The sequence below is a fragment of the Tachypleus tridentatus genome, chromosome 6, assembly GCF_004210375.1.
Source record: "Tachypleus tridentatus isolate NWPU-2018 chromosome 6, ASM421037v1, whole genome shotgun sequence".
NCBI classification, from domain to species: Eukaryota; Metazoa; Arthropoda; class Merostomata; order Xiphosura; family Limulidae; genus Tachypleus; species Tachypleus tridentatus.
This window is the reverse complement of record NC_134830.1, coordinates 58537948-58560790: the sequence shown is the minus strand read 5'-3', so window position 1 is coordinate 58560790 and position 22843 is coordinate 58537948. Positions and strand designations below refer to the sequence as shown.

The following is a 22843-nucleotide window of genomic DNA, read 5'->3' as shown; positions in this document are numbered from 1 at the left end:
TACTAAGAACAACATCATATTTTTGGATTGGGAAGTCAGGGATGACAAGCGTGAAAAAGTACTTATGTAGTTTTACGAGAAATTCTGAAACAAAGCAAACCAAAGTGATGACGTTTATAACATAAGAAATTGTATCTTCATAATCCGAGCAGGGTAGCAATTTCACTTTTGTCATACCTTTACTATTAGGTACTTAGGAATGCAATAAAAGCTTCAGACTGTTTTCGACGTTTTGGTAATATTTGTCAACGCTATTGTTATTGATGTCAAATCTTTTTAGTTTGTTATAAATTGTTGTTAAGGCAACCGGCATAAAAAGCTACCGGCAGAAACTACTTTTTTAGTTATATATATATATAGTAATGTAAATATATAAGTGTGTTGGGATGAGGATTCTTCTACAATCAGTGTCTCTCATTTCTTGATGATAAACTCGGCAATAAATGAACAGCAGTCACTCTATTTGTTTTAGAATAATATATTCGAAACAATAAACGTATGTTCAAAAACTTTATACTGTATACATGATCATAGCTGTACCTCAAACATTATAGTTTTATTTTCTTGTCAGAAGTCCACTAGGGCTATTTCAATTGCTTTAAAATTAAGTTGACAAGCCGAACTATTTTTCTCTATTTTTATTGCAATAATATCTTTGTGTAATTCACTTATACTGTCACTTGAGTTAACGCAGTTGTACCCTGCGCTTCCATTAATAGAGATGCCAACCATTACGATTTGAGCGTAACCATTACGATTTTTGTGTGTACATTAAGACTATACGCTCATACAGACAAATATTACGACTTGTTGCAACTCCCAAATTATTATATATTATATAGGCCTATACAATAAAGTGAAAAATTGTTCCCACAGAGCTTGAAAGGGGTAAAAAGAAAATTTCTAGTGAGATACAAATAAATGTTGATAATAAATAAAAGACATTGTCCAAATGGCTACTTGCGATAATCATGTTTGTGCTTGAAATAATAAATAATATTTGTATCTCCGACGTCTATCAATAGCTTGAGTTTTTTGTATTGTACAAATGTTGGGTTGTGAAGATGACAAAATGATTTCAAGCATACTTACTAACAGTGTTTACAGTTTAGCCATAGGTGGATCCACAGATATGGATGACTTAAAACTGTATCCAGTGGTTGTACGATATCTGTACGGGCTCTGTCTACAATCATTACGCTCAGTCATTTGAAATAGTTGGCATCTCTGCATTAATCATCTGCCTTCTTTTATCAAAGTCTACACAGGCGAGTTAGATTAGTCTTTAAAAAACACCCTTTGGTAAGACAAATTATTCTACTTATCTCTTTTTACACTATTAATCTCACTCTAACATATCAATCATTAGGCCATTCACTCTCATGACAATTAACTATACGTTTCTAACTTTTCTATGACTGAACTTTTCTTTCACCTGACTTTACTTTTTACTCTATGTTTCCGTTCATCTGGTCGTAGCCACTTATATATCTATCACTTAATATGCCTTCTAGAAATCTGCTTAGCCTTGACGTCATTGGATTGGACACAAAAAATTAATTAATTTATAATATTACCTACATTAAAAAAAAAAGGCTGCACACGAAATTGTAATAAACTAGAAAGATATTAACACTAGAGTGACAATGGTAATACTAAAACGCATTAATTTAGAAGGTAATTTATTCAACAACATCATATGATGCTTAATCATCGACTATGTAAGGTTTTGTATGGTGGTACAGATGTTGAATGATGCTGCTATAAGGTAACGTGAGATAGCATAATTGTTCAGGTAATGAGTAATGCTATGAGGTAACATTAAAATTTTTGTTTATTATATTAAAAAACTCATCAAAATGGTACAGCTCTTCGCTACAGACTTGACCATTAATATTTTGTCTTATCTTCGTTAGCGATGGACTGAATTCACAGGCACTTCAACAAATATATTTTAATACCTTAAACTCCAGTTTTCGTATATTTCCGCTTGTGACATTTACCTATTTGTCTATAATAATTAATTGTGTAGTTTTTATATCAGTAAATGCGTTTTCGTTATAAACTACCTATAAGGCACACAATATACATCGTTTGTCTCTTTTATTTTTGTACCATCTCACTAAATGTATCTGGCAACAGTGATTTAAGTCTTGTAATATTGGAGACTGAGATAGACGAAATGTTCTTGGCTCCTACATCGATTGACAGGCCTTGCCAAGTAGCTTAGTTTCTTTTTCTTTTGACGTTTAGGCCAGTAGCAGATAACTGGCAAATAGATAAACCTATATAAACCTCTATATGTATGTATTCGAGTAGGTTATTTCTTTCAAATCTTTTTAGAAATACTCATTGCACCGTTGGTTCACAGTCTATTAACATGTTATTGACCAACAATATACGTTACACTACTGACTGTAAACTTTTCTAGATGTATCACTCGCAGTTTCCGCACAATTCTGGTTTCTTTTTGTGCTTTGGTTACTAGCTAATTGTAGCTTGTAGAACAGTAAATTGAAATATTATACCCTTTTCTACTATATTATAATTCAAAGTTAAATTGTTTCACTTATTTGAATTTTCAACCGAGCTTTATTATGATGATCAGTTGAATCTGTGTAATGGAAAGATATAGGAAGTGCATGTTTGCGTGTTTTCAGAAAAAATGGCTGTCCAACAATTCACCTAAGAGAGTTCGTTGAACAACGGACGCACACTTTTACTGTATGTTTTGTTATCCGTTTGAAAAATGTTCGAATCGTCAGTCTGAGTGATAACACATGCGCACGTGAACTGAGTGATCAGAGACCTCTATGGTAAAGGTCTAGCCTTCGCTATGTTTGAACTACTGGCCACATGGAAGGCAACCAATGTAGAATAACCACTAAAACTTTGTGTTGCAATGAACCGAACAACGAAAAAGTTGACTGTTATTCTTATAACATAACTCGTAACTGTTGCTACGAAGTATGTACTGAAGCCTGGTATATTAGACACTAGATTATGCCTGGCCCTCATTTTTTAATATTTCTAAGTAAGAGGTAAAATTTGTTATCTAAAGTTGTTTCTAGCGCCTGTAGTGACTTTTGCATATTAATAAACAAATTAGTGGTCCGGCATGGCCAGGTGGTTTGGGCGTTCGACTCGTAATCCGAGGGTCGCGGGTTGGAATCCCCGTCACACCATACATGCTCGCCCTTTTAGCCGTGGGGGCGTTATAATATACGGTCATTCCCACTATTCGTTGGTAAAAGAGTAGCCCAAGAATTAGCGGTGGATGGTGATGACTAGTTGTCTTCCCTCTAGTCTTACACTGCTAAATTAGGGACGGCTAGCGCAGATAGCCCTCGAGTAGCTTTGGGCGAATTTCAAAAACAAACAAACAAACAAATGAGTATTTAATTATTTTATTGGAAATAATTATGTGAACAATGGTGACTGTCTTGAATTCGCAATTCAGCACCCGCCCCACCCCCAGATGACTAAGGGGTAGGAAGTAGACTCATAACACTAAAATTCATTGTTCGATCTATACGTTGGACAAATAGTCCAGTTAGCAATTTTTTTGTTAACAAAATATTCATAAGTTTATTTTTTGTCGTAAATAAAATCGTAACTCGTGATCATCATTACAATGGTATGCATTATATTAATTAACAGGTTACATTGATACATATTACACGCATTTAATAAAAAAAATGAAACGGCGACCTGGGTTTAATGCTTTCCTATATATCAGGGAAGGGAACACTAATCCAATTATGGCATTTTTTCTAAGATTGCAGTCAAGATTTTAACCTTAAATCATTTAAGAATGAATGAATGGTTGAACAAATAGAAATATGCACAATATAGAGAGATAAAGCGAGATTTATTTTCAATTGCTTATAGCGCAATTCCGAGGTCAATGATGATGAATATGACAGAATATTTAAACGTTACTTTTATTCACCCCACTGCTAGAATGAGATTGTCTTTGTTTCTTATTTTATATTTGTATATATACATATTCCGGTTTCATCGGATCGCGTAACGAGTAATCCGGCAATTTAAAAACTAATGGTTCATTATTTTATCGACCAAATATGGCAACCTTTATAATATTTTGTAAATAGATAAAATCAAATCTTGGGTAGTAAAGATGAAAAGACGCTAACAAACTGCATGAGAGCTTTAATGCTGAGCTGCTGACGAAACTTTAGGTATGAATCACGACGTAAGTACACCACCTAGCAACCTTGATGTGCTAAATTTGAGTAAATCTCAGATCTTCCCGTGTGTAAGCTATTTCCGTTCTGGCAACTGATCAGGTGTCCTGCAGCAGATTGCGTACCATCTCTCAGCCACAATGTACTACGCCAGCCATATAGAGTTAAACCCTAAATATATATATATATAGAGAGAGAGAGAAAGGGAGACATATGAATTTAAGACTGATGCTATAATGTGGTGCTTACTAATCATATTTCAGTACTTTCTAAATATATCTTGTGTGTATTTCAGCTCGTTAGATAAAAGTATGTTAAGGAAATTCTTCACCATTTCTTTTTTTTTCTCGTTTATTTGATGATTTTTAAGTCGTTAGCAGACCAGTGTTTGAAAAATTAAAGATTAATATATTTCTACTAGTCAGGAATACAAAAATATTGATTCATAGGTCACAGGGATACAAAAACTGTAAAGTTAATATATTTTAAACGAGCCCTCCTTAGGGCCCCTGGTAGGATCGCGACGCCCCAAGAAGCTGTGCTTTTTATGTTATCGTGGATGGAGACATGCGTCTAAAAATGACACGAAAATTATCTCATGTATATTTTCAATACTAAACTTTTAAGAGTGAGGTTCGGAATTTCTACTTTATACTGTAGGAAATAATACTAACAAGCCGCCTCCTCTGTGGGCTAAAGTCACCGTGATATGTTTTTTCTCACTTTCGTTTGGAGGGGAAGTCGATGCACCCTTTGAGCCCCCCTTTCCTCCCCCGGATGAGGAAAAATTGTAATTTAACCACCTGAAATAGTTAGATAAATCCCTTACCTTGTTTAAAAATCAACACAACTATTATACACGGGGCAGCTGTGGCTTCGTGGTTAGCGTGCCAAAATGTAGATTCAAAGATCAGTGATTTGCATTCTGTTGCCAAAAAAAAGGCCCATCACTATTTAGAGCTGTGAAAGCATTATAGAAGTGGCCTTCATATCCGACTGTTCAATTAGAGAAGCCAAAGAATTGGTGGTTGTTGCTGTTGACTAGTTGCTTCCCTTTAGTCTATCAATTCAAAATGAAGGATGACTAACATGGCTAGTCTTTGTGTAACTTTACGCTAATATACGAAATGAACAAAAACTTAACGATTCAAACACCTGATCCGAAACAAACTTTTATCTTACTCCCTATTTTAAAAAACGAGCATTGTATACAACCCTCATTAATAGATAAGTATACAACCCTCAATAATAGATAAGTATACAACCCTCATTAATAGATAAGTGTTGAATATTCACTAATGAAAAGATTACCAGAAGTTTCACATACTTAGCTGTTAAGCAAATGAGGGTGAATACAATGCACAGTTGACAAAAAATGCTTCTGTTTCCCTGCAATGGATGCATCCAGCAGAATATATCGCTCAGTTCGTTAAGTAACTACGGGAATTTTTCCCATTGTATTATACAATTCCTTTGTTATTTTACTGAGTCCAAGAAAAGACCGCTACCGAAATGTACCTTTTGGGCCAATTGTTATTTCTAAAAGAAATGTCAGGGGAGAGATATTGAATTCAAATCAGTTTATCCATTATGGTACAATAAAATCGTGTATATATGTATATATAATATTGACAAGAAAAAAGATGTATATATAATTAGACATGTTCTCTCATTATTCCTTGACATGGCATGCCAGGTGGGTAAAGACGTTCATCTCGTAATATGAGGGTCGTGGGTTCGAATCCCCGTGGCACCAAACATGCTTGCTCTTTCAGCCGTGGGGGCGTTATAATGTGACGGTCAATCCCACTATTCGTTGGTAAAAGAGTAGCCCAAGAGTTGGTGATGACTAGCTGCTTTTCCTATGGTCTTACACTGCTAGATTAGGGACGGCTAGCACAGATAGCTCTTGAGTAGCTTTGCGCGAAATTCAAACCAAAACTTATTCCTTTTTTCCGTTCTTGCTCTTATATTTAAAATATTCATTTTAATCAGTCGACCGAGGAAGTCTGTTTTTGTCGTGAAATTCCTTCACGAAAAGAAACACTTTCATTTTTAATAAGTTTTCTGCTGTTGTTGTTGTTTTTTTCAGATTGAACCTTGAGCAAAGAGTAATAACTTTTCTGTAATACGCTCTTGAAAAGAATCATTTTGATATGATTTTCTATGATTAACCACACAGGAGGTACAGAACGTAATAGACAGACATACAATCATCTTGCTATTACATGTAGAGACATTATGCTTTACTTTTATTTATGGATTCTTGTGTGTTTGTGTTTTGTATAGCAAAGCCACAAAGGGCTATCTGCTCAGCCCACCGAGGGGAATCGAACCCCTGATTTTAGCGTTGTAACTCCGGAGACATACCGCTGTACTAGCGGGGGGCATTTATGGGTTCTTATAATTCGTTATTTTCTCACTCATCATTTACTTGTTTTACAGGAAATTGTTATTCTGTCTCTTGACCCAGTAGAAACACTGGGGGAAGTTTTATCATTGAATATGAATAATATTTACACGACAACTGTAAACTGACTTGACAATTGTATATAGCTATAAAAGTTCATTATTTCCTGTCCACTGATTCTCAGCATCCAGAAAAAGTGGATCTTAGTTCTCTGTTTATGTTATCACAGAGGGTGATATTGATTTTTCAACTACTTTCAACCAATCAACTACTTCATATATCTGATAAACATTTCAACAGCCTGGTCTGTTTTTGGAATAAAGATATGTTTCCGTGAGAATAGTGAAGCCTTCGAGATAACCCTGTGGTAGTCACACCTGCCAAATACCAATGCTTTACAGATTCTCTTTTCTGCCAAAATGGACAATATTAATCTCGGAGTACAACTAATTCCATAAAATGTGTTAACTCAAAATAAAACACGTATCCTTTAGTGAGGTTTTATCAGATAGGACATTAATATATTTTTCGGACTTATAATGTGATGCTGCTTAAATAAAAGACAATTTTTAAAAATATGAATATTTCTGTACAACTTTCTAAACGAATGGTTTCTAGACTTCGATCTCAAGAAATAAAACTATTTTTAGTGTCATGAAATTCACTGTTTTTGTTCCATTGTATGTGAGTTCAAAGACGAACTAAAATTACGTTGGTTGTATTAATTCTCGATTTATTCACTGAAATATTTTGTTTTTCCAGGTTACCCCGGCGTATGTCCTTCCCACGATAATTACAGAGGATTTTGATGAAATGGAAACTCCTGAGACTTCGCATCCGAATAAATCTGCGTCTCTTGGAAGTCGAGATCGAATTCGCTCGCTCTCTGGGGGAACGTCTAAGATAGCTACCCTTCGGGAAGCCCTTAGTCACAGTCGTTTGAGGCGACCCTCTGGAGATGATGTCCTTTCAGGAATTAGTCCTGCACGTAAAGCGGCTTTATTTGAAGCCTTCCGACCTCGTTCGAAGTCAGATAGCAAGCGACAAAGACCAACATTTATATCGGCAATAAAAAACTCCGTGCAGCAAACACTTTCTTCTTCCTCATCGCCAGGCACTTCGCCCAAATCACCAACCCAGGCGCTTGCCCAGTTACATGCGTCGCTCGGGACTGCTAACGCATCAAATCACTTAGAGCCTATTACTCAAGGGGATTACCGTAGACCAAGATCAGGGTCCGAGACCAAAAGTGGACCCGTGTCAAAGGTCATTGAAATGTTTCGGGGCCGATCTAACTCTATATCCACCGACACTGCTTTCAAAGTAAGTCATGCATTTCCGCAGAAATCTTTATCAAACTCCATAAAAACAACAACTCAACTTTGCCATTTAATTACAAAACTGTTGTTTCTACCTTTCATAGTATGTAGTAGAAGAACTGTGTGTACGTATCCCATTCTTCACTTTTCTGAACCAAATTCTAACCTACCATATATTTATCTTCTCCATTCCTGTCTTCTGGTATCTAACCACCTGTCTTCATTATTACTACCCTTCTGGTATCTTATTCTCTACAACCATCTGTCTTCATACCATTCCATTCTTGTGGTATCATATTCTAGTTACATATATTCATCTTCATTACTCCAATTGTTAGTCTTAGGAGGTTCTAACAAGAGGTTTGTCGGTCTTTATCGTTCCAGCTCTTCTATTTCAAATTCTAACTAACAGTTTCTTGATTATCCAGTTCATGTATTATATTTTGATAAAAGGGTGTGTTTCTTTTCATTGCATTATTCTTCTAGTAAGAAGAAAGATAAAATTTTTATATTGAATGTCATCTTTTAACAGTCTTATATTTTCCCATCATTTTCCTGTTAATTCTTCTGATTCGTGTTCATAAATCGTCGTCTTATTTTGAATGTTTTTTGTACTCCTAGTACCAGAAATTATGCTTAATTATGTTTGTCGTCTCTATTTTATCTTTTTTTTTTACATGATGCAATGAACTAACTAGTTTCTTACTTAACTAATTTTTATAGACTAAGCAATATCCGTTCGTTTTTTTGTGCCACTCTCTCGTTATTGCATATTTTCTCAATCATCTGTGTATTGTTTTGTCTCTCTTTGTCAGGGCTTTCTGTGTATGCGGGCTGTGGATTCTTCTGCAGTAAGTGTCTGTAACTTGTTGGCGATAAATTAGACGATAAACGGACAGCACACACTCCTTTGTTTTAAAATAATATAATTAAAAGAAGATTAAACGTATATACAAAATTATTTACACTATGGAAATCACAGTTGTATCTCAAGCTCTAAATAATCATTTTTGTAAAAAGGCCACTTATACTGATTCAATTATTTTTAGAATCCAAGTGACAAGACTTGAACTGTTTTTATTTCCTTGTATATCGCAATATTATCAGTAAATAATTCACTTGGGTTATCCAGTGGGGTACCACAGATCTATCCTAAACCTTAAATAGTTGTCTCCTTTTCGTCGAAGTCCACACAGGCGGGCTCAGTTACTTTAGAACTCCATTTGACAATATAAACTATTATAATCGCTGTTAAACTGTGAAACTCGCTTTAAAATATCAACCATTATGGCTCATTACTCACACGTTTTCTAACTTTTCTGTGTTACTACGTTACTTCACATGAAACCCGCTTATTTGGTCGCCGCTATTTATATGTTTATCACTGAGGCCTCTACAGGGTGACCCGTAAGTCCCTACCCATCCATATATCTTATGTATCCAGTGTATCTGTGTGCTGTCCCTCATTCTCGCTGCATAATATTATGCGGTGCCATGTTCTGTGAGACATTTTCCTCAACACGGGCTTACATCGGCCATATTTCTCTGAAAAAAAGAAACAATTTTATAATACATGCGTAATTGAATATAACATAATAACATATGGATGGGTAGGGACTTACGGGCCACCCTGTAGAATATTCCCTAAACTACGCTACGCGGTGATTTAACAATACTCGGTTAGGGTAACGAGAAAATACTAAAGGTTCGAGTTAAGCAACGTCAACAATACAAGTTAAGCATCGACAACAGTATATTGCAAACACAACAAGCGACTCTTACCGAGTTATGTAACTACACTTGTCATATAAATAACGCCTTTAAAATGATTAACTCTTTAATTCCCTTGTTATGAGAACTAAACAACCATCAAATATTAGCTTACAAATTAAATAAATTAAAAATTCTACATTAAACACGCCTGTACAACATAATTACCACCCATTTACACCGGCATTCTCAATTGATACAGTCTCCTAATAGCCCGGCATGGCGAAGTGGTTAGGGCGCTCGACTCGTGATCTGAGGGTCGCGGGTTTGAATCCCCGTGGCACCAAAACATTCTCGCCCTTTCAGCTGTAGGGGTGTTATAATTTGACAGTCAGTTCCACCATTCGTTGGTAAAAGAGTAGCCCAAGAGTTGGCGATGGGTGGTGATGACTAGCTGCCTTCCTTCTAATCTTATACTACTAAATAAGGGACGACTAGCGCAGATAGCCCTCGTGTAGCTTTGGGCGAAATAAAAAAAAACAAAGTATCCTAAAATTCATATTCTGAGTGTTTATTATTAGGTTATGTAATGAGCCTCGTAAGGTTCTTTTCAGGTTTCGTTTCTGAAATCAGTAAGACGCGAATTGGTAGCAGTCCAGTACCACCCTCATCGCAAGGTTTAATTCCGATTGAAGAAACGTATAGTAAACAAAAGCCATCGTGAATCTAAAATTATAACACCACGTTCGGCACCTGAGACAAATTTTAACATTATAAAAGCTTCGTCCCAAATTTTGTTTTTGAACACGTGCTAAAATTTTCATCATATATAATTGCTTTTAGAACACTCCTTCGACAGTACTGAAACGATTAATTTTTAATTAGATAAACCGACTGTTGTTTATTTGTTGTCAACGCACAACGTTAAATAATAGACTATCTATGATATTGCCTTCCACGTACATACCAAGCATTAAATAAACCCTGAAGTCTAGAGATGTAATCTCTCAGTTTCCTTCTTTGTCATTGAAGAATTTTTCAGGAAGGTACAGTCCACTTTGCTACAAAGTAGATACTAGGTGATTTGTTTCCAGCTTGTACAATTATTTGATTTGGTAGCGCACGCGGTGCACTATTTGCGCTCTGTTCAACGCAAGCAATCGAACCTGTGATTTTTTCGTTGTCATCTTTCAAACTGATTTACCGGAAGACTAAATGCAATGAACAGATTATGATAATATCTGGTATTTTTGTTACTTTTGCTGCTCTGTAGGACAGCTCCCGGACAATGGAGAATATTAGGTCGAATTGAGGCTGGAACAGTGGAGTGTATACAATTTATACAAATTTCAAAATTTATTTTCGTTGAGGTCCCCACGTTATTGGCACCCTTGTGTAGCTAGCTACTTCTGCCTCACCCTTAATATGGCCTTGTTTATGTAGCACAAAGCTACATACACAGTACGTTATCTGCTCTCAGTTAAAATAAATCCGTTGTCTTAAAAACATTTTATTATGTTCAACAATACCAAAAGGACACACTTGCTAAAACGTTAATAACGTAATGCCGGGGGCCCGGCATGGCCAAGCATATTAAGGCGTGCAACTCATAATCTGAGGGTCGCGAGTTCGCATCCCCGTCGCGCCAAATATGCTCGCCCTTTCAGCCGTGAGGGCGTTATAATGTGACTGTCAATCCCACTATTCGGTGGTAAATGAGTAGCCCAAGAGTTGGCGCTGGGTGGTGATGACTAGCTGCCTTCCCTCTAGTCTTATACTGCTAAATTAGGGACGGCTAGCGCAGATAGCCCTCGAGTAGCTTTGTGCGAAATTCAAAACAACCAAACAAAACAAAGTTAACGCCGCCAGTGTGGTGATGATGCCTGCTACTACTACATTAGTTTTTGTTTTAAATATAGTTTTGAAATATCGATTCAGTCTTACTATAGTGTTTTATGTGAAACAGATTAACTGAACAGTAATTGAGTAGGGGTTATAAATGCTTCGTTGTCTACATTTGGGGAGTAAATTATAACTGATTAAAAATGATTTATATAATTAATCGGATCCAGGATAATGTCTCACCGGATAAAAAAAATACACAAAAAATACTAACTTTTGAGATAGCATTCCTATTCATAAATACAGTTTTGCAAACATTTGGTACTTTGTTGCATAAATTTAGGGTTAATTTGATAAAGCATAAGATGCATACTTTGTGAAAAAGTATAACTGTAATATTTGAATGTGGTAATCAAATAAAGTCGATCATAAATATCTTTCTAATTTTTATAAATATTTAAAAAGTTTTTAAACGATGTTTCAATTTGAGCAGTTTTTTTCGTGTGTCTTTTGTATTTTTCCAGTAATTTTTTGAAAATTTTTAGTCTCTTGTATTCGACTAAAAATGCGTTTTACAATTGTTCTATTGCAATAGAACCATTTCTTTCTAATGAAACGGCAAGTGTCGATTTTGTTTTGCAACAATGTGTAATTTTTCATCTTGAATACAAGCTGTAATGATCAAACTACTTTCCTAATTAGATTCTTACTTGGAAACACTCTTTTGACGTAATTTTCCTGACATAATTAAGTTCTCACTTTGAAACAAACAAACTTTTAAGGTATCTTAAAAAGTGATAAAACAATAAATAAAAAGATTTTTTACATAAAAAAATATTTGGGTGAAACATTATCCTTTTTATTTTCCAAAACCTGGTGAGACATTGTCGGTAACCCTAATTAATTGCTTAAATGCGTACTGGGTGTTCTTAGAGAATGCTTCTGAGTAATATTATGACTGAAATCAGAATAAACTATCTAATTATATTTTGCATCATTGGTTTTAACAATGAATGAATTAATTAAAATAATATTTACGAAGATTTTTGTTCTACGTTAACGGATCAGCCATCCCAAAACAAGACAAGAGTGAATCCTCAATAACTGTGCCTCTTGAAATTCTGTAGTTGGGAATAGAGTAAATTAATCTATGAGACTTGTATTTTTCCTTCTTACTAGCTATATTTGTGCGCCAGCAATACCATGCGTGGGGCGAGCATACACCTGATTCAATGTTATTACTCATCAGGATCTCTACCAACTTACCCTTAGATTGAAATTATTTTAGGCAAGAATAGAGTAAATTAACTTGTAAGAAATTGGGTGCGGTCAAACACGTCAATCGAAAAGGTTTGATCTTTTGAGTTCAGAATTGTAATTACGTTCATAACTTGGCCAAGAGATGACAGAAATATAAGCTAAAAGTTTCTATTTGAAAAACTCGGATATTTTTAGCCACAGTACAGCGGCTCATAGAATGACTCTGAGTTTTTCAAGTAAAAACTTGTAGCTCATAATAACTCCCTCATATTTTCACCTATTTAAAATCTAGTTAACGTATATAATTTCACGATATTCGTGTTGGCGTTGCTCTTGAAAAGATTGTAGTGAACGTTTGTGAAAGTGGCACCATCTAGTAACTATAATTAAAAACGCGTGATTACATGAAACTTTTATTAAGTGTTTCGGAATATTTGGTAAGCTAGAGGTACAAAACAAACACAATGATATTTGCACCAGAAATATGTCATAGTCTGTAATAAATGATAAATAAATAATTTGTATACAAAATGTTTACTTATTATTTATTAAGGTTTACAACACATTAACATATAGTAGGTCAAAAATGACGGGACAAGTACTACCCCCATCCACACTATACCCCAACCTCACATTTCATAGCTAACTGAAATAACTAAATTTTGCAAAATCAAACTTGACAAACAAAGACACACAAAAATGCAAACAATCAAACATCGGTTAGTTCCTTTGTGAACAAATAAAAATTAATATCATTCATGAAGTAACTTAGTGGCGTATTCAAATAATAGTTATTGGTAAAAATAAATTAGGTTAACAAATTCTAAAGTGTAGAAAAGCCAGTACATTCTCGCAACACTATGTTCCAAGATTGACTTTTATATCATGTCTCTTAGCAACACAAGTATAACCTGATATTGTTGTTAGTCTATGTACTGAAAGTATAAAATGAAATGTACAGAAAATAAGACTGTAAAAATATTTATTACTTAATTTAGAGTCTCCATTGATTAAAGAGGCTTATTTTTTATTAAAAACATTGGTGATATAATAGAAAACAGATTAATTTAGAAATTATCTAAGTTTAAAATTCAGTTGATATTTTTTACTTTCGTGAGAAATTTTATGCACTTGGCTCTAGGCTAGATGATCCCACGCTACGTCTCTTCAGTCTTATTATAACAACACTCGCTACGCTTATAAGGTTTCACAGGTGAGTTGAATCCTCGCCAGTAAAATCGTAACAAGCACACAGTAATCGAACTAGTCTATCTTGATAAATGTATTTTGGCTTTTCCAACTCTTATTTCGAAACATAAAGCGTGACGTGACACACTCGTTGCTATATAGTTTAGATTTCTGGTGTAATTATCATTATGTTTGTTTTGCACCTGTAGCTTACTGAAGATGGAATTTTGAATTTTTCGAAACGTGTAATAAATGCTTCGTGTCATTACATTCGTGTATTTCTTTATTATTATTTCTAGTAAGATGAAGTAGTATGAACCTTCAATAAATATATTTTGTACCATTCCAATATAAAGCACATTTGAAAAGTAAAAATTATAATTTAATCAAAGCGTGAAATAGGAGCTACATTCATAAGAACTGCAGGCAAAGTAATAAAAGCCGCCCTGAGTAAATAATGGCATAAACATTTATCGCAAGAATGTAACTTTACGATATAAAATATCATGGAATTACTAAGATCATTAGCTACTTTATGACAACAGTATCTACAAAAACATGACTAGCTCTCATAAGAGCAATACAATGTTATCAGGAACATTACTTACTTTATAACCATGATGTAAATAAAGACACCATCTGCGTATTGGAACCTTCAGGTTTAAAGAAGCCCTGGATTTGCTTTTATCAGTTTAGGATGTGAACACTGAAGGATCTGATTTACTTTTATAAAAGCGTGAGTGTATGGGAAAAAGTATAAATTGTTTCAATAAGAGCATAAAATGAAATTATGTCAACAATAAAATCACAAACAAGGACATGCGAAAGTGATATTCGTTATATGTTAAAGTCTTTATAATTAATTACTTAAATCTCGGTACGTCTTTTTAAAAAGTATTATGGGGAGGAGAGTCGCACAGATTGACTCAAATCATGCTTAGACTTTCAAGTGCCGCAGCTATTGCGGATTCCCTCTTGTTTTGAGATGGTTAAACCGTTAATAAAGAATGTCTATATTAAAAATTAAATTATTTTATTTAAGTGTCAGAACAAAAAGGTTTATATATATATATCTGAAAAGTGTGTATGTATATATATATATACATACACACACACATACAATGTGTTTTTGTTGGGCTTAGGATTCTTATATGCAGTAGGTGTTTGTGATTTGTTGGTAATACATTCAACAATGAATGAATAGCACATGCTTCACTTGTTTTCAGAATAATATATAAATATACTCAAAACAAGTTAAACATGTGTACAACAAAGTATTCACACTGTAAAAATTATAGGCGTATCATAAACACTGTATATATACAGGGTGGCCCGTAAGTCCCTACCCATCCATATATATCTTATGTATCCAGTGTATCTGTGTGGTGTCCCTCATTCTCGCTGCATAATATTATGCGACATACTTGTCACAATATCCTCTTCAAGTGTAAATGGGCTTACATCGGCCATATTTTTCTGAAAAAAAGAAACAAATTTATAATACATGAGTAATTGAATATAACATAATAACATATGGATGGGTAGGGACTTACGGGCCACCCTGTATATATAGTTCTCTTCCTCTTAGGCCTATTCAGTGAGTTTAGAATTTCAGATGACAAGCGGAACTATCTTTTCTGTTGCTATCCCTTAAACTATCATTGCGAAAACCCATAATTATGATAATGAGTGCATTGTGATCATCAGAATTTTTTAACGTATCAAACGCGTGTGTCAGAACAAAATGGTGTTTAATTTCTTCAACTTACGTTTACCAGATTTGTGTTCTAGTTTATAAAAGAACGTATATAAAAGTGTATGAAAAATGTAATCTATATATTGTCGCAAAACGGTGAAACCAGAGAAAAATTAATTCGTACTGCACCTAGATGGCGCTTTGCCTTGTAAAATGTTGGCAATACTAAATAACGTGAATCTTGATTGTCGTACGTTTCTGAAGTTTGGTTTGTTTTAAATTTCGCGCAGAGCTACATGTTGATTTTAATACTTTATTAAGTTGTCCCTAATTTATCAGTGATAAACGAAAAAGAAAACAGCGAGTCAAAAACACCCACTGCCAACTTTTGAGCTACTTTTGCACAAATTTACCAAGGTAAGTGACGGCGCCGGGGGGGGGGGGTCAAATCCTCTCAAAATGAGCCAAGCCCCCCTCAGCTCCCCAATATTCTTACCTACATATGTTCATAAAATATGAAAAAAAACACTTCCTCTTTTACATATTATTTCTAATTTGTAATAATTAATTATTAATCAGAGTGTGAGTTTCCAATGAATACTGCACTTAAAACGCAGTTCAAAATAGCACACCTTTCTAAAATGTACCTTGGTATTTACATTATTATAATTTACCATCTATACTTCATATTGATGGCATTTTGGGAAGCCCCTGCACAGTTTACCTCAGCCCCACACACACACACGAACAGGACAAAATTCACTTGTTTCAAAATAATACGGTTGAAACAAATCAAACTTGTTTCTATATAAATACTTTTCATTTTCATCAAAGTCCACTCAAGGTGGTTCATTACTTTAGAATACAATTGGCAAGATGAATTATTGTTCTCTACTCTGTTGTGTTGATGAAAGTGACCAACGTCAAGATTGACTGGTAGGCTAGAAAGATGACTGGTGAACAGGACACATCGCCTAATCTTGAACTACTTTTATCTCACCGAATAAAATGTTTTTTCTTTCTTTTTTAATTTCGCGCAAAACTACATGAGTGTTATCTATACTAGTCATTCCTAATTTTACAATGTAAAACTAGAGAGAAGGCAGCTAGTCATCAGCATCTACCACCAACTCTTAGGTTACTCTTTTACCAACGAATAGTATAATTGACCGTCACATTATAACGCACTCACGCTTGAAAGGGCGAACATTTTAGAGTGACAGGGATTCGAACCTGCAACCCTCAGATTACGAGTCGAGCGCCCTAACCACTTGACCATACCGGGCCCCGAATGGGATGATTTGATCGTCCTTCTTATAGCTTCTCGAGTGTTTTATTGTGACAACGGGACTAGAGTCAAAACCCTAGAATGAGACAATGCCCAGTTTTAAAGAAGCAAACCGTTCATTTTAATAAGTTATTGTATGAAGTTTGCTTATAAATGATGATACACCTTATTAATACAATCTTTTTTTAGATCTAAAGTACACTAACACAAATTTATTCGAGTTAACCAAAGTTCATTAAAAAAGGAGCTAAGTATACTAATGTAAACAGTTGCGCTATGGGTGACGTGATGAATACATGTTTATATCTTATTCACAGCGAATTCTGAAACATTCTAGAGTGAATGCAACAAAGCAAAATTTACGACTGGAGAAAATTTCACAGTCTTTTGATAGGAAAGGATATTCGTACGTGTTAACATTGTTAAATTAGTTATAGCCAAAAGACACGAAACGTCGAAGAAAGGAATCTCCAATCTCTTAAAGGAAATGAAATAACAAAGCGCTTAAGAAAGCAAGGAGTCAGAACTACACATTTGGTTATCGTAAAAAAGCCAATGTGAATAAGTTAGGCACATCTATTGGAAATAATAATAAGAAACTTAATGTATATTTAAACTTGACAAAAGCCAAACGTTCTGAAACTTCCCGTCACATATCGAAAACAAGGGTCGTCTTTCTGAGAAAGATGGTCATTGAAACTGGAACCATGGTAAATCTCTTTTCACAACATATACTTTGATTCTCCCTGAAGGTCGCAGGTTCGAATCATCGTCATACCAAACATGCTTGTTCTTTCAGCTGTAGGGGCGTTATAAGTTACGGTCAATCCCACTATTCGTTGGTAGAAGAGTAGCCCAAGAGTTGGCGGTGGGTGATGATGACGAACTGCCTTCCCTCTAATTTTATACTGCCAAATTAGGGACGGCTAGCACAGATAGCCCTCGTGTAGTTTTACGCGAAATTCAAAACAAACCAAACCAATGGTTTGTTGAAAGTTGGTATCTTGAAAGCCATTTCCACAAGTATTTACGAAAAATGTGTTAATTTTTGTGATCCGAGATTGGCTTCGTCATCCTTTGCAGGAACTTTTAGAGTGGAAATTGTGGTGTCGGGTTATAATGTACAATCGTGACTTATTAGAATGAGCACAATAGACGCAGAAGAAAGTAGCTGTAAGAGCAGCATAGATCCTTGAATATTGTTCCCATAAAGTGTAATTAACATCAGTAACGTAAGTTTGAGGTCTTATATTTCAAGCGACTGAAGATTACAAGGGAACTCCTGCTTCAGTTACTGATGTATTAATTACAACGTGAATGATTTATACACTAGACTATTTAAAGAAATCGTTAACTGATCACATATGGTTGGTTTAAAAACTAGTAATAGTTTCAATAGTTTTATACAGGAAGATTTTTTGACCTAGTATGTCATTCAAAATGGAGTTGATGTAATTGCAGGTATAAAAACATAAATAGCAAAATTAGGAAGTAGAAATGGAAGCATCAAAAGGTGATGAAATAAGGTAGGAATGGGTGGATAAGGTTGGTGAATTTAGACACGGTTCAACCTTAAAGTAAGTCTAGCCATCGTTCCATCGTTTTTTGTAACTTGATAATTGTTCGAACTAAGTGAAAGGTGTATATAGCTAAATTTCTCTGTAATAAACTTTGTTTCAGAAACAAAGTATATATAAATGTATATAATCAAATTACGAAATGCATGATATCATACGAGGGTGTTTGACGTCGGAAGTAAGTCAAGGAGAAAGCTCCAATAGTCATACTTTGCCTATGAGAAACATTATATCTACCTGACTGGTAAGAGATGGGCCAATATAATAATATCAAACTGGCAATATTTGAAGTATTTAAATTTGTTGACTATTTAGAAAGGAATTGGTAGAACGATGGTCACACTCACTTTGAGGTTGACCTTGTGAACAACCACCAAATGTTGCAATATTATCCGGCCCATTCCTACTTTGTTGCCTTAATTTTTGGTGCTCCCTACTTTGTTTTTTAATTTGTTTACACTTATCTCATGGCTTCTGTTTTTTGGTACTAAATCATGAGAATGACTACGCTATAGGTCTACCTTTCTCGTAGCTTTTCGTGGTGCTACATCACGAAAGTGACTTGGCTTCAAGGCCTATCTTCCTTGTAGCTTTTCGTGGTGCTACATCACGAAAGTGACTTGGCTTCAAGGCCTACCTTTCTCGTAGCTTTTCGTGGTGCTACATCACGAGAGTGACTTGGCTTCAAGGCCTACCTTTCTCGTAGCTTTTCGTGGTGCTACATCACGAGATTGACTTGGCTTCAAGGCCTACCTTTCTTGTAGCTTTTCGTGGTGATACATCACGAGAGTGACTTGGCTTCAAGGCCTACCTTTCTTGTAGCTTTTCGTGGTGCTACATTACTAGAGTGACTTGGCTTCAAGGCCTATCTTTCTTGTAGCTTTTCGTGGTGCTACATCATGAGAGTGACTTGGCTTTAAGGCCTACCTTTCTTGTAGCTTTTCGTGGTGCTACATCACGAGAGTGACTTGGCTTCAAGGCCTATCTTTCTTGTAGCTTTTCGTGGTGCTACATCACGAGAGTGACTTGGCGTCAAGGCCTACCTTTCTTGTAGCTTTTCATGGTGCTACATCACTAGAGTGACTTGGCTTCAAGGTCTACCTTTCTTGTAACTTTTCATGGTGCTACATCACTAGAGTGACTTGGCGTCAAGGCCTACCTTCTTGTAGCTTTTCGTGGTGCTACATCACGAGAGTGACTTGGCTTCAAGGCCTATCTTTCTTGTAGCTTTTCGTGGTGCTACATCACTAGAGTGACTTGGCTTCAAGGCCTACCTTTCTTGTAGCTTTTCGTGGTGCTACATCACGAGAGTGACTTGGCTACAAGGTCTATCTTTCTTGTAGCTTTTCGTGGTGCTACATCACTAGAGTGACTTGGCGTCAAGGCCTACCTTTCTTGTAGCTTTTCATGGTGCTACATCACGAGAGTGACTTGGCTACAAGGTCTATCTTTCTTGTAGCTTTTCGTGGTGCTACATCACTAGAGTGACTTGGCTTCAAGGTCTACCTTTCTTGTAGCTTTTCATGGTGCTACATCACTAGAGTGACTTGGCGTCAAGGCCTACCTTTCTTGTAGCTTTTCATGGTGCTACATCACGAGAGTGACTTGGCTACAAGGTCTATCTTTCTTGTAGCTTTTCGTGGTGCTACATCACTAGAGTGACTTGGCTTCAAGGCCTACCTTTCTTGTAGCTTTTCGTGGTGCTACATCACGAGAGTGACTTGGCTTCAAGGTCTATCTTTCTTGTAGCTTTTCGTGGTGCTACATCACTAGAGTGACTTGGCGTCAAGGCCTACCTTTCTTGTAGCTTTTCATGGTGCTACATCACTAGAGTGACTTGGCTTCAAGGCCTATCTTTCTCGTAGCTTTTCTTAGAGCTATCACTTGCTTTTTCTGACATATTTAATAATTTTTCATCCATCTAGCCAGGATCGTAGCCCTTTTTATGACTAAGTTGAAGCTGAAGCTTATTTTGCATATTATACGTTACTGTTTTAACCTTACATCTGTTATTGCAATAATGTTCTATTCACTGCAATAAAGGCTTTTCAAGGTTATCAACATAAGACTTACACCTTTTTTCCTCTTGAAAGGCATATTTTAAAAATTGCACTGTTTCAAGTACAATCTTAGATGTCAATAAGTCACACTTAGTTTAAAACTGTGCAAAGGTAAATTATGCAATTGTTCGTTCTTGTTCTAAGTCTAGTGCACTCGAGCAAAGCCGTGCCAGACTTCGACAGCATCAGCGTTTGTTCTCACGTCTTAGGGCACCGACTGCTATAATAGAATTAATTTGTTTCGAACAGAACCCTCAAATCAAATATATAAGACTGAAAACATTGCCTTTGAATGTGTAATTAGAACCTATATCTAGAGAATTTACGTAGTCCACGCTTTTCTATCTAGCTGATACACCTGCAGGCTGATTATGTAGCACAAGTTGAAGTAGTCGTGCATCCGTACGTGATATGAGAGTGAGTTGTTACTTGACAACTTACAGTTTGATTGTAACCGTAGAATATGGATACTAGTGTATTATTGGCTCGTTAGTAGTGTTTCAAAATGATTATTGTTACTACCATGTTTATAATTAAAGCTAAGAAAATCGCTTTTACCAAGTTAGTATAATTGAATCATGTGTATTTAGATTTCCATAAAGTGAAGGTGGGAGAAAGCTATGTCTTTCCAACAACGTTAATTAATCAGATTAGCAAATTTGTGTTTCTGAGAAATTGTTTTTACTCTTCCAACTTTTTCAAATGCTGTCTGTGGTCGCATGTTATTCTGCATTCAGTTTGATTACTACTCAACAAAATGTGTGAAGTACTTTTTAAAGTTTGTTTTTTACGTGCTGTTTGTAGTGTGTTTCAGATTTTAATTTGTTTTACATACGTGAACCATTCCTACTATAATTTAAGAAATAATCATAAGATGGCTAGAATTTGGTGAACTGAAATTTTCACAAAGTAAATAATTGTTTGTTTTTAGTAGCTTTTGTAAATCAAGTTATTGCGAACGTAGCCTAGTGGTTAGTGTGCCGGGTTACGGATGAGAAGGTCCGAGGTTCAAGTTACGATACGCTGTTGAATATGCTCTACACTTTTAGCTGTAGAAGCGATATACTTGTGACAATCAATCCCGATATTGGGCTAAAAGCTGCCACTTTGGCGGCAACGGGTGCTGGTAAGTATTTGCCATTCTTTTTATCTTATCTTTCTATCATATAAATTGCTTTTCAGATTGAAAATACAATTATTAGACCATGATTTGCCAACCGGGTGACAACTGCATTTGTAACACGTTTCATTGAATGTCTGAGCAATTCTTCCAGTCTATGAAAAGGAAATGTTATTAAAGCTGTTATTTAGCTTTGGAATTTTGCGAACATCTTAATCCAGTGTTATTTGCCTTGCAAGAAACGCAGGTTTAAAAACAATCTAGCGAAAGTAGTTGTTATCACAGGATCTCAGTGACACTCTCTCTGTCAGCATAATGATATGACGTAAAGCTTCTTATTTTGTTTATTGCATTGCCCCAAAAGATAAATGGTTTATTGTGACGTCATCTTATATGTTATGATAAATGTCAACCGTGAACATATTATTGCTTAAAACAAGAAAATATAAAAGGAAGCACGAATGTATGGGTTTTCGTGCTTGTCTGAAGTTAAGCTCAAAGCAACACAATGGGCTATCTTCACTCTGCCCACCACGAGTATCGAAACCCGGATCCTAGCGTTGTATGTCCGTAGACATATCGCTCACTGTGCCACTGGGAGGATAAAGTTTCTTAAATAATAATTATATGCAGGAGCTTCGAAGTAAGAATATATTTATTTAAAGTAAGTCACATCTACAAAACTGAAAACAGTTGACATGTTTCACCTGACCCGATCACTCATCGTCATAACATCTTACCTCCACATGTAACCTTAACCCATCATTGAATTGATATATGTTATTTTTGATTGGGGTAGGGGGAACAACTGGCTGAATTATGAAGTCCTGTCACAAGGGGGCGTGACGTAAACATTTTATTATTTTTATTTTCTTTCTGTTTTTCTCTTTTTTTTTCTGTTGTTGTTTGTGAGAGCGAGGTAGTAAGTCATGCTCATCATAGAAATATCTGTTTCTCATGACCCCTTCCAGACCTCTCAGTATCTCGTGGTTCTATATTTATTTGCCCTTTCTCAATATTTTCCCTGATATTTATTTAACGAGAAAAAGAACTGGTTCTGATGTAACTTCTGCTTGATCGTTGAGAATAGAATGATCAGTTTCATCTCTATTCGTCTCTAATAAAGAATCGTCGTTGTTTAGTTTTTCTAAACAATCAAGGAAAG

At 35.5% G+C, this 22843-nt stretch overlaps 1 protein-coding gene across 8 annotated transcripts in view; it reads left to right on the top strand.

Annotated features, from left to right (window-relative positions):
* Positions 1–22843, top strand: part of LOC143252609 (5'-AMP-activated protein kinase subunit gamma-1-like) — a 178225-nt gene that overhangs the window by 68826 nt on the left and 86556 nt on the right. For all 8 annotated transcript variants that reach the window (XM_076504997.1, XM_076504996.1, XM_076504993.1 and 5 more), the window contains one exon: positions 7381–7941. In XM_076504997.1, coding sequence (XP_076361112.1) covers positions 7432–7941 — 510 coding nt within the window. In that variant the 5' untranslated portion in view covers positions 7381–7431. The remainder of the gene's footprint in view (positions 1–7380; positions 7942–22843) is intronic.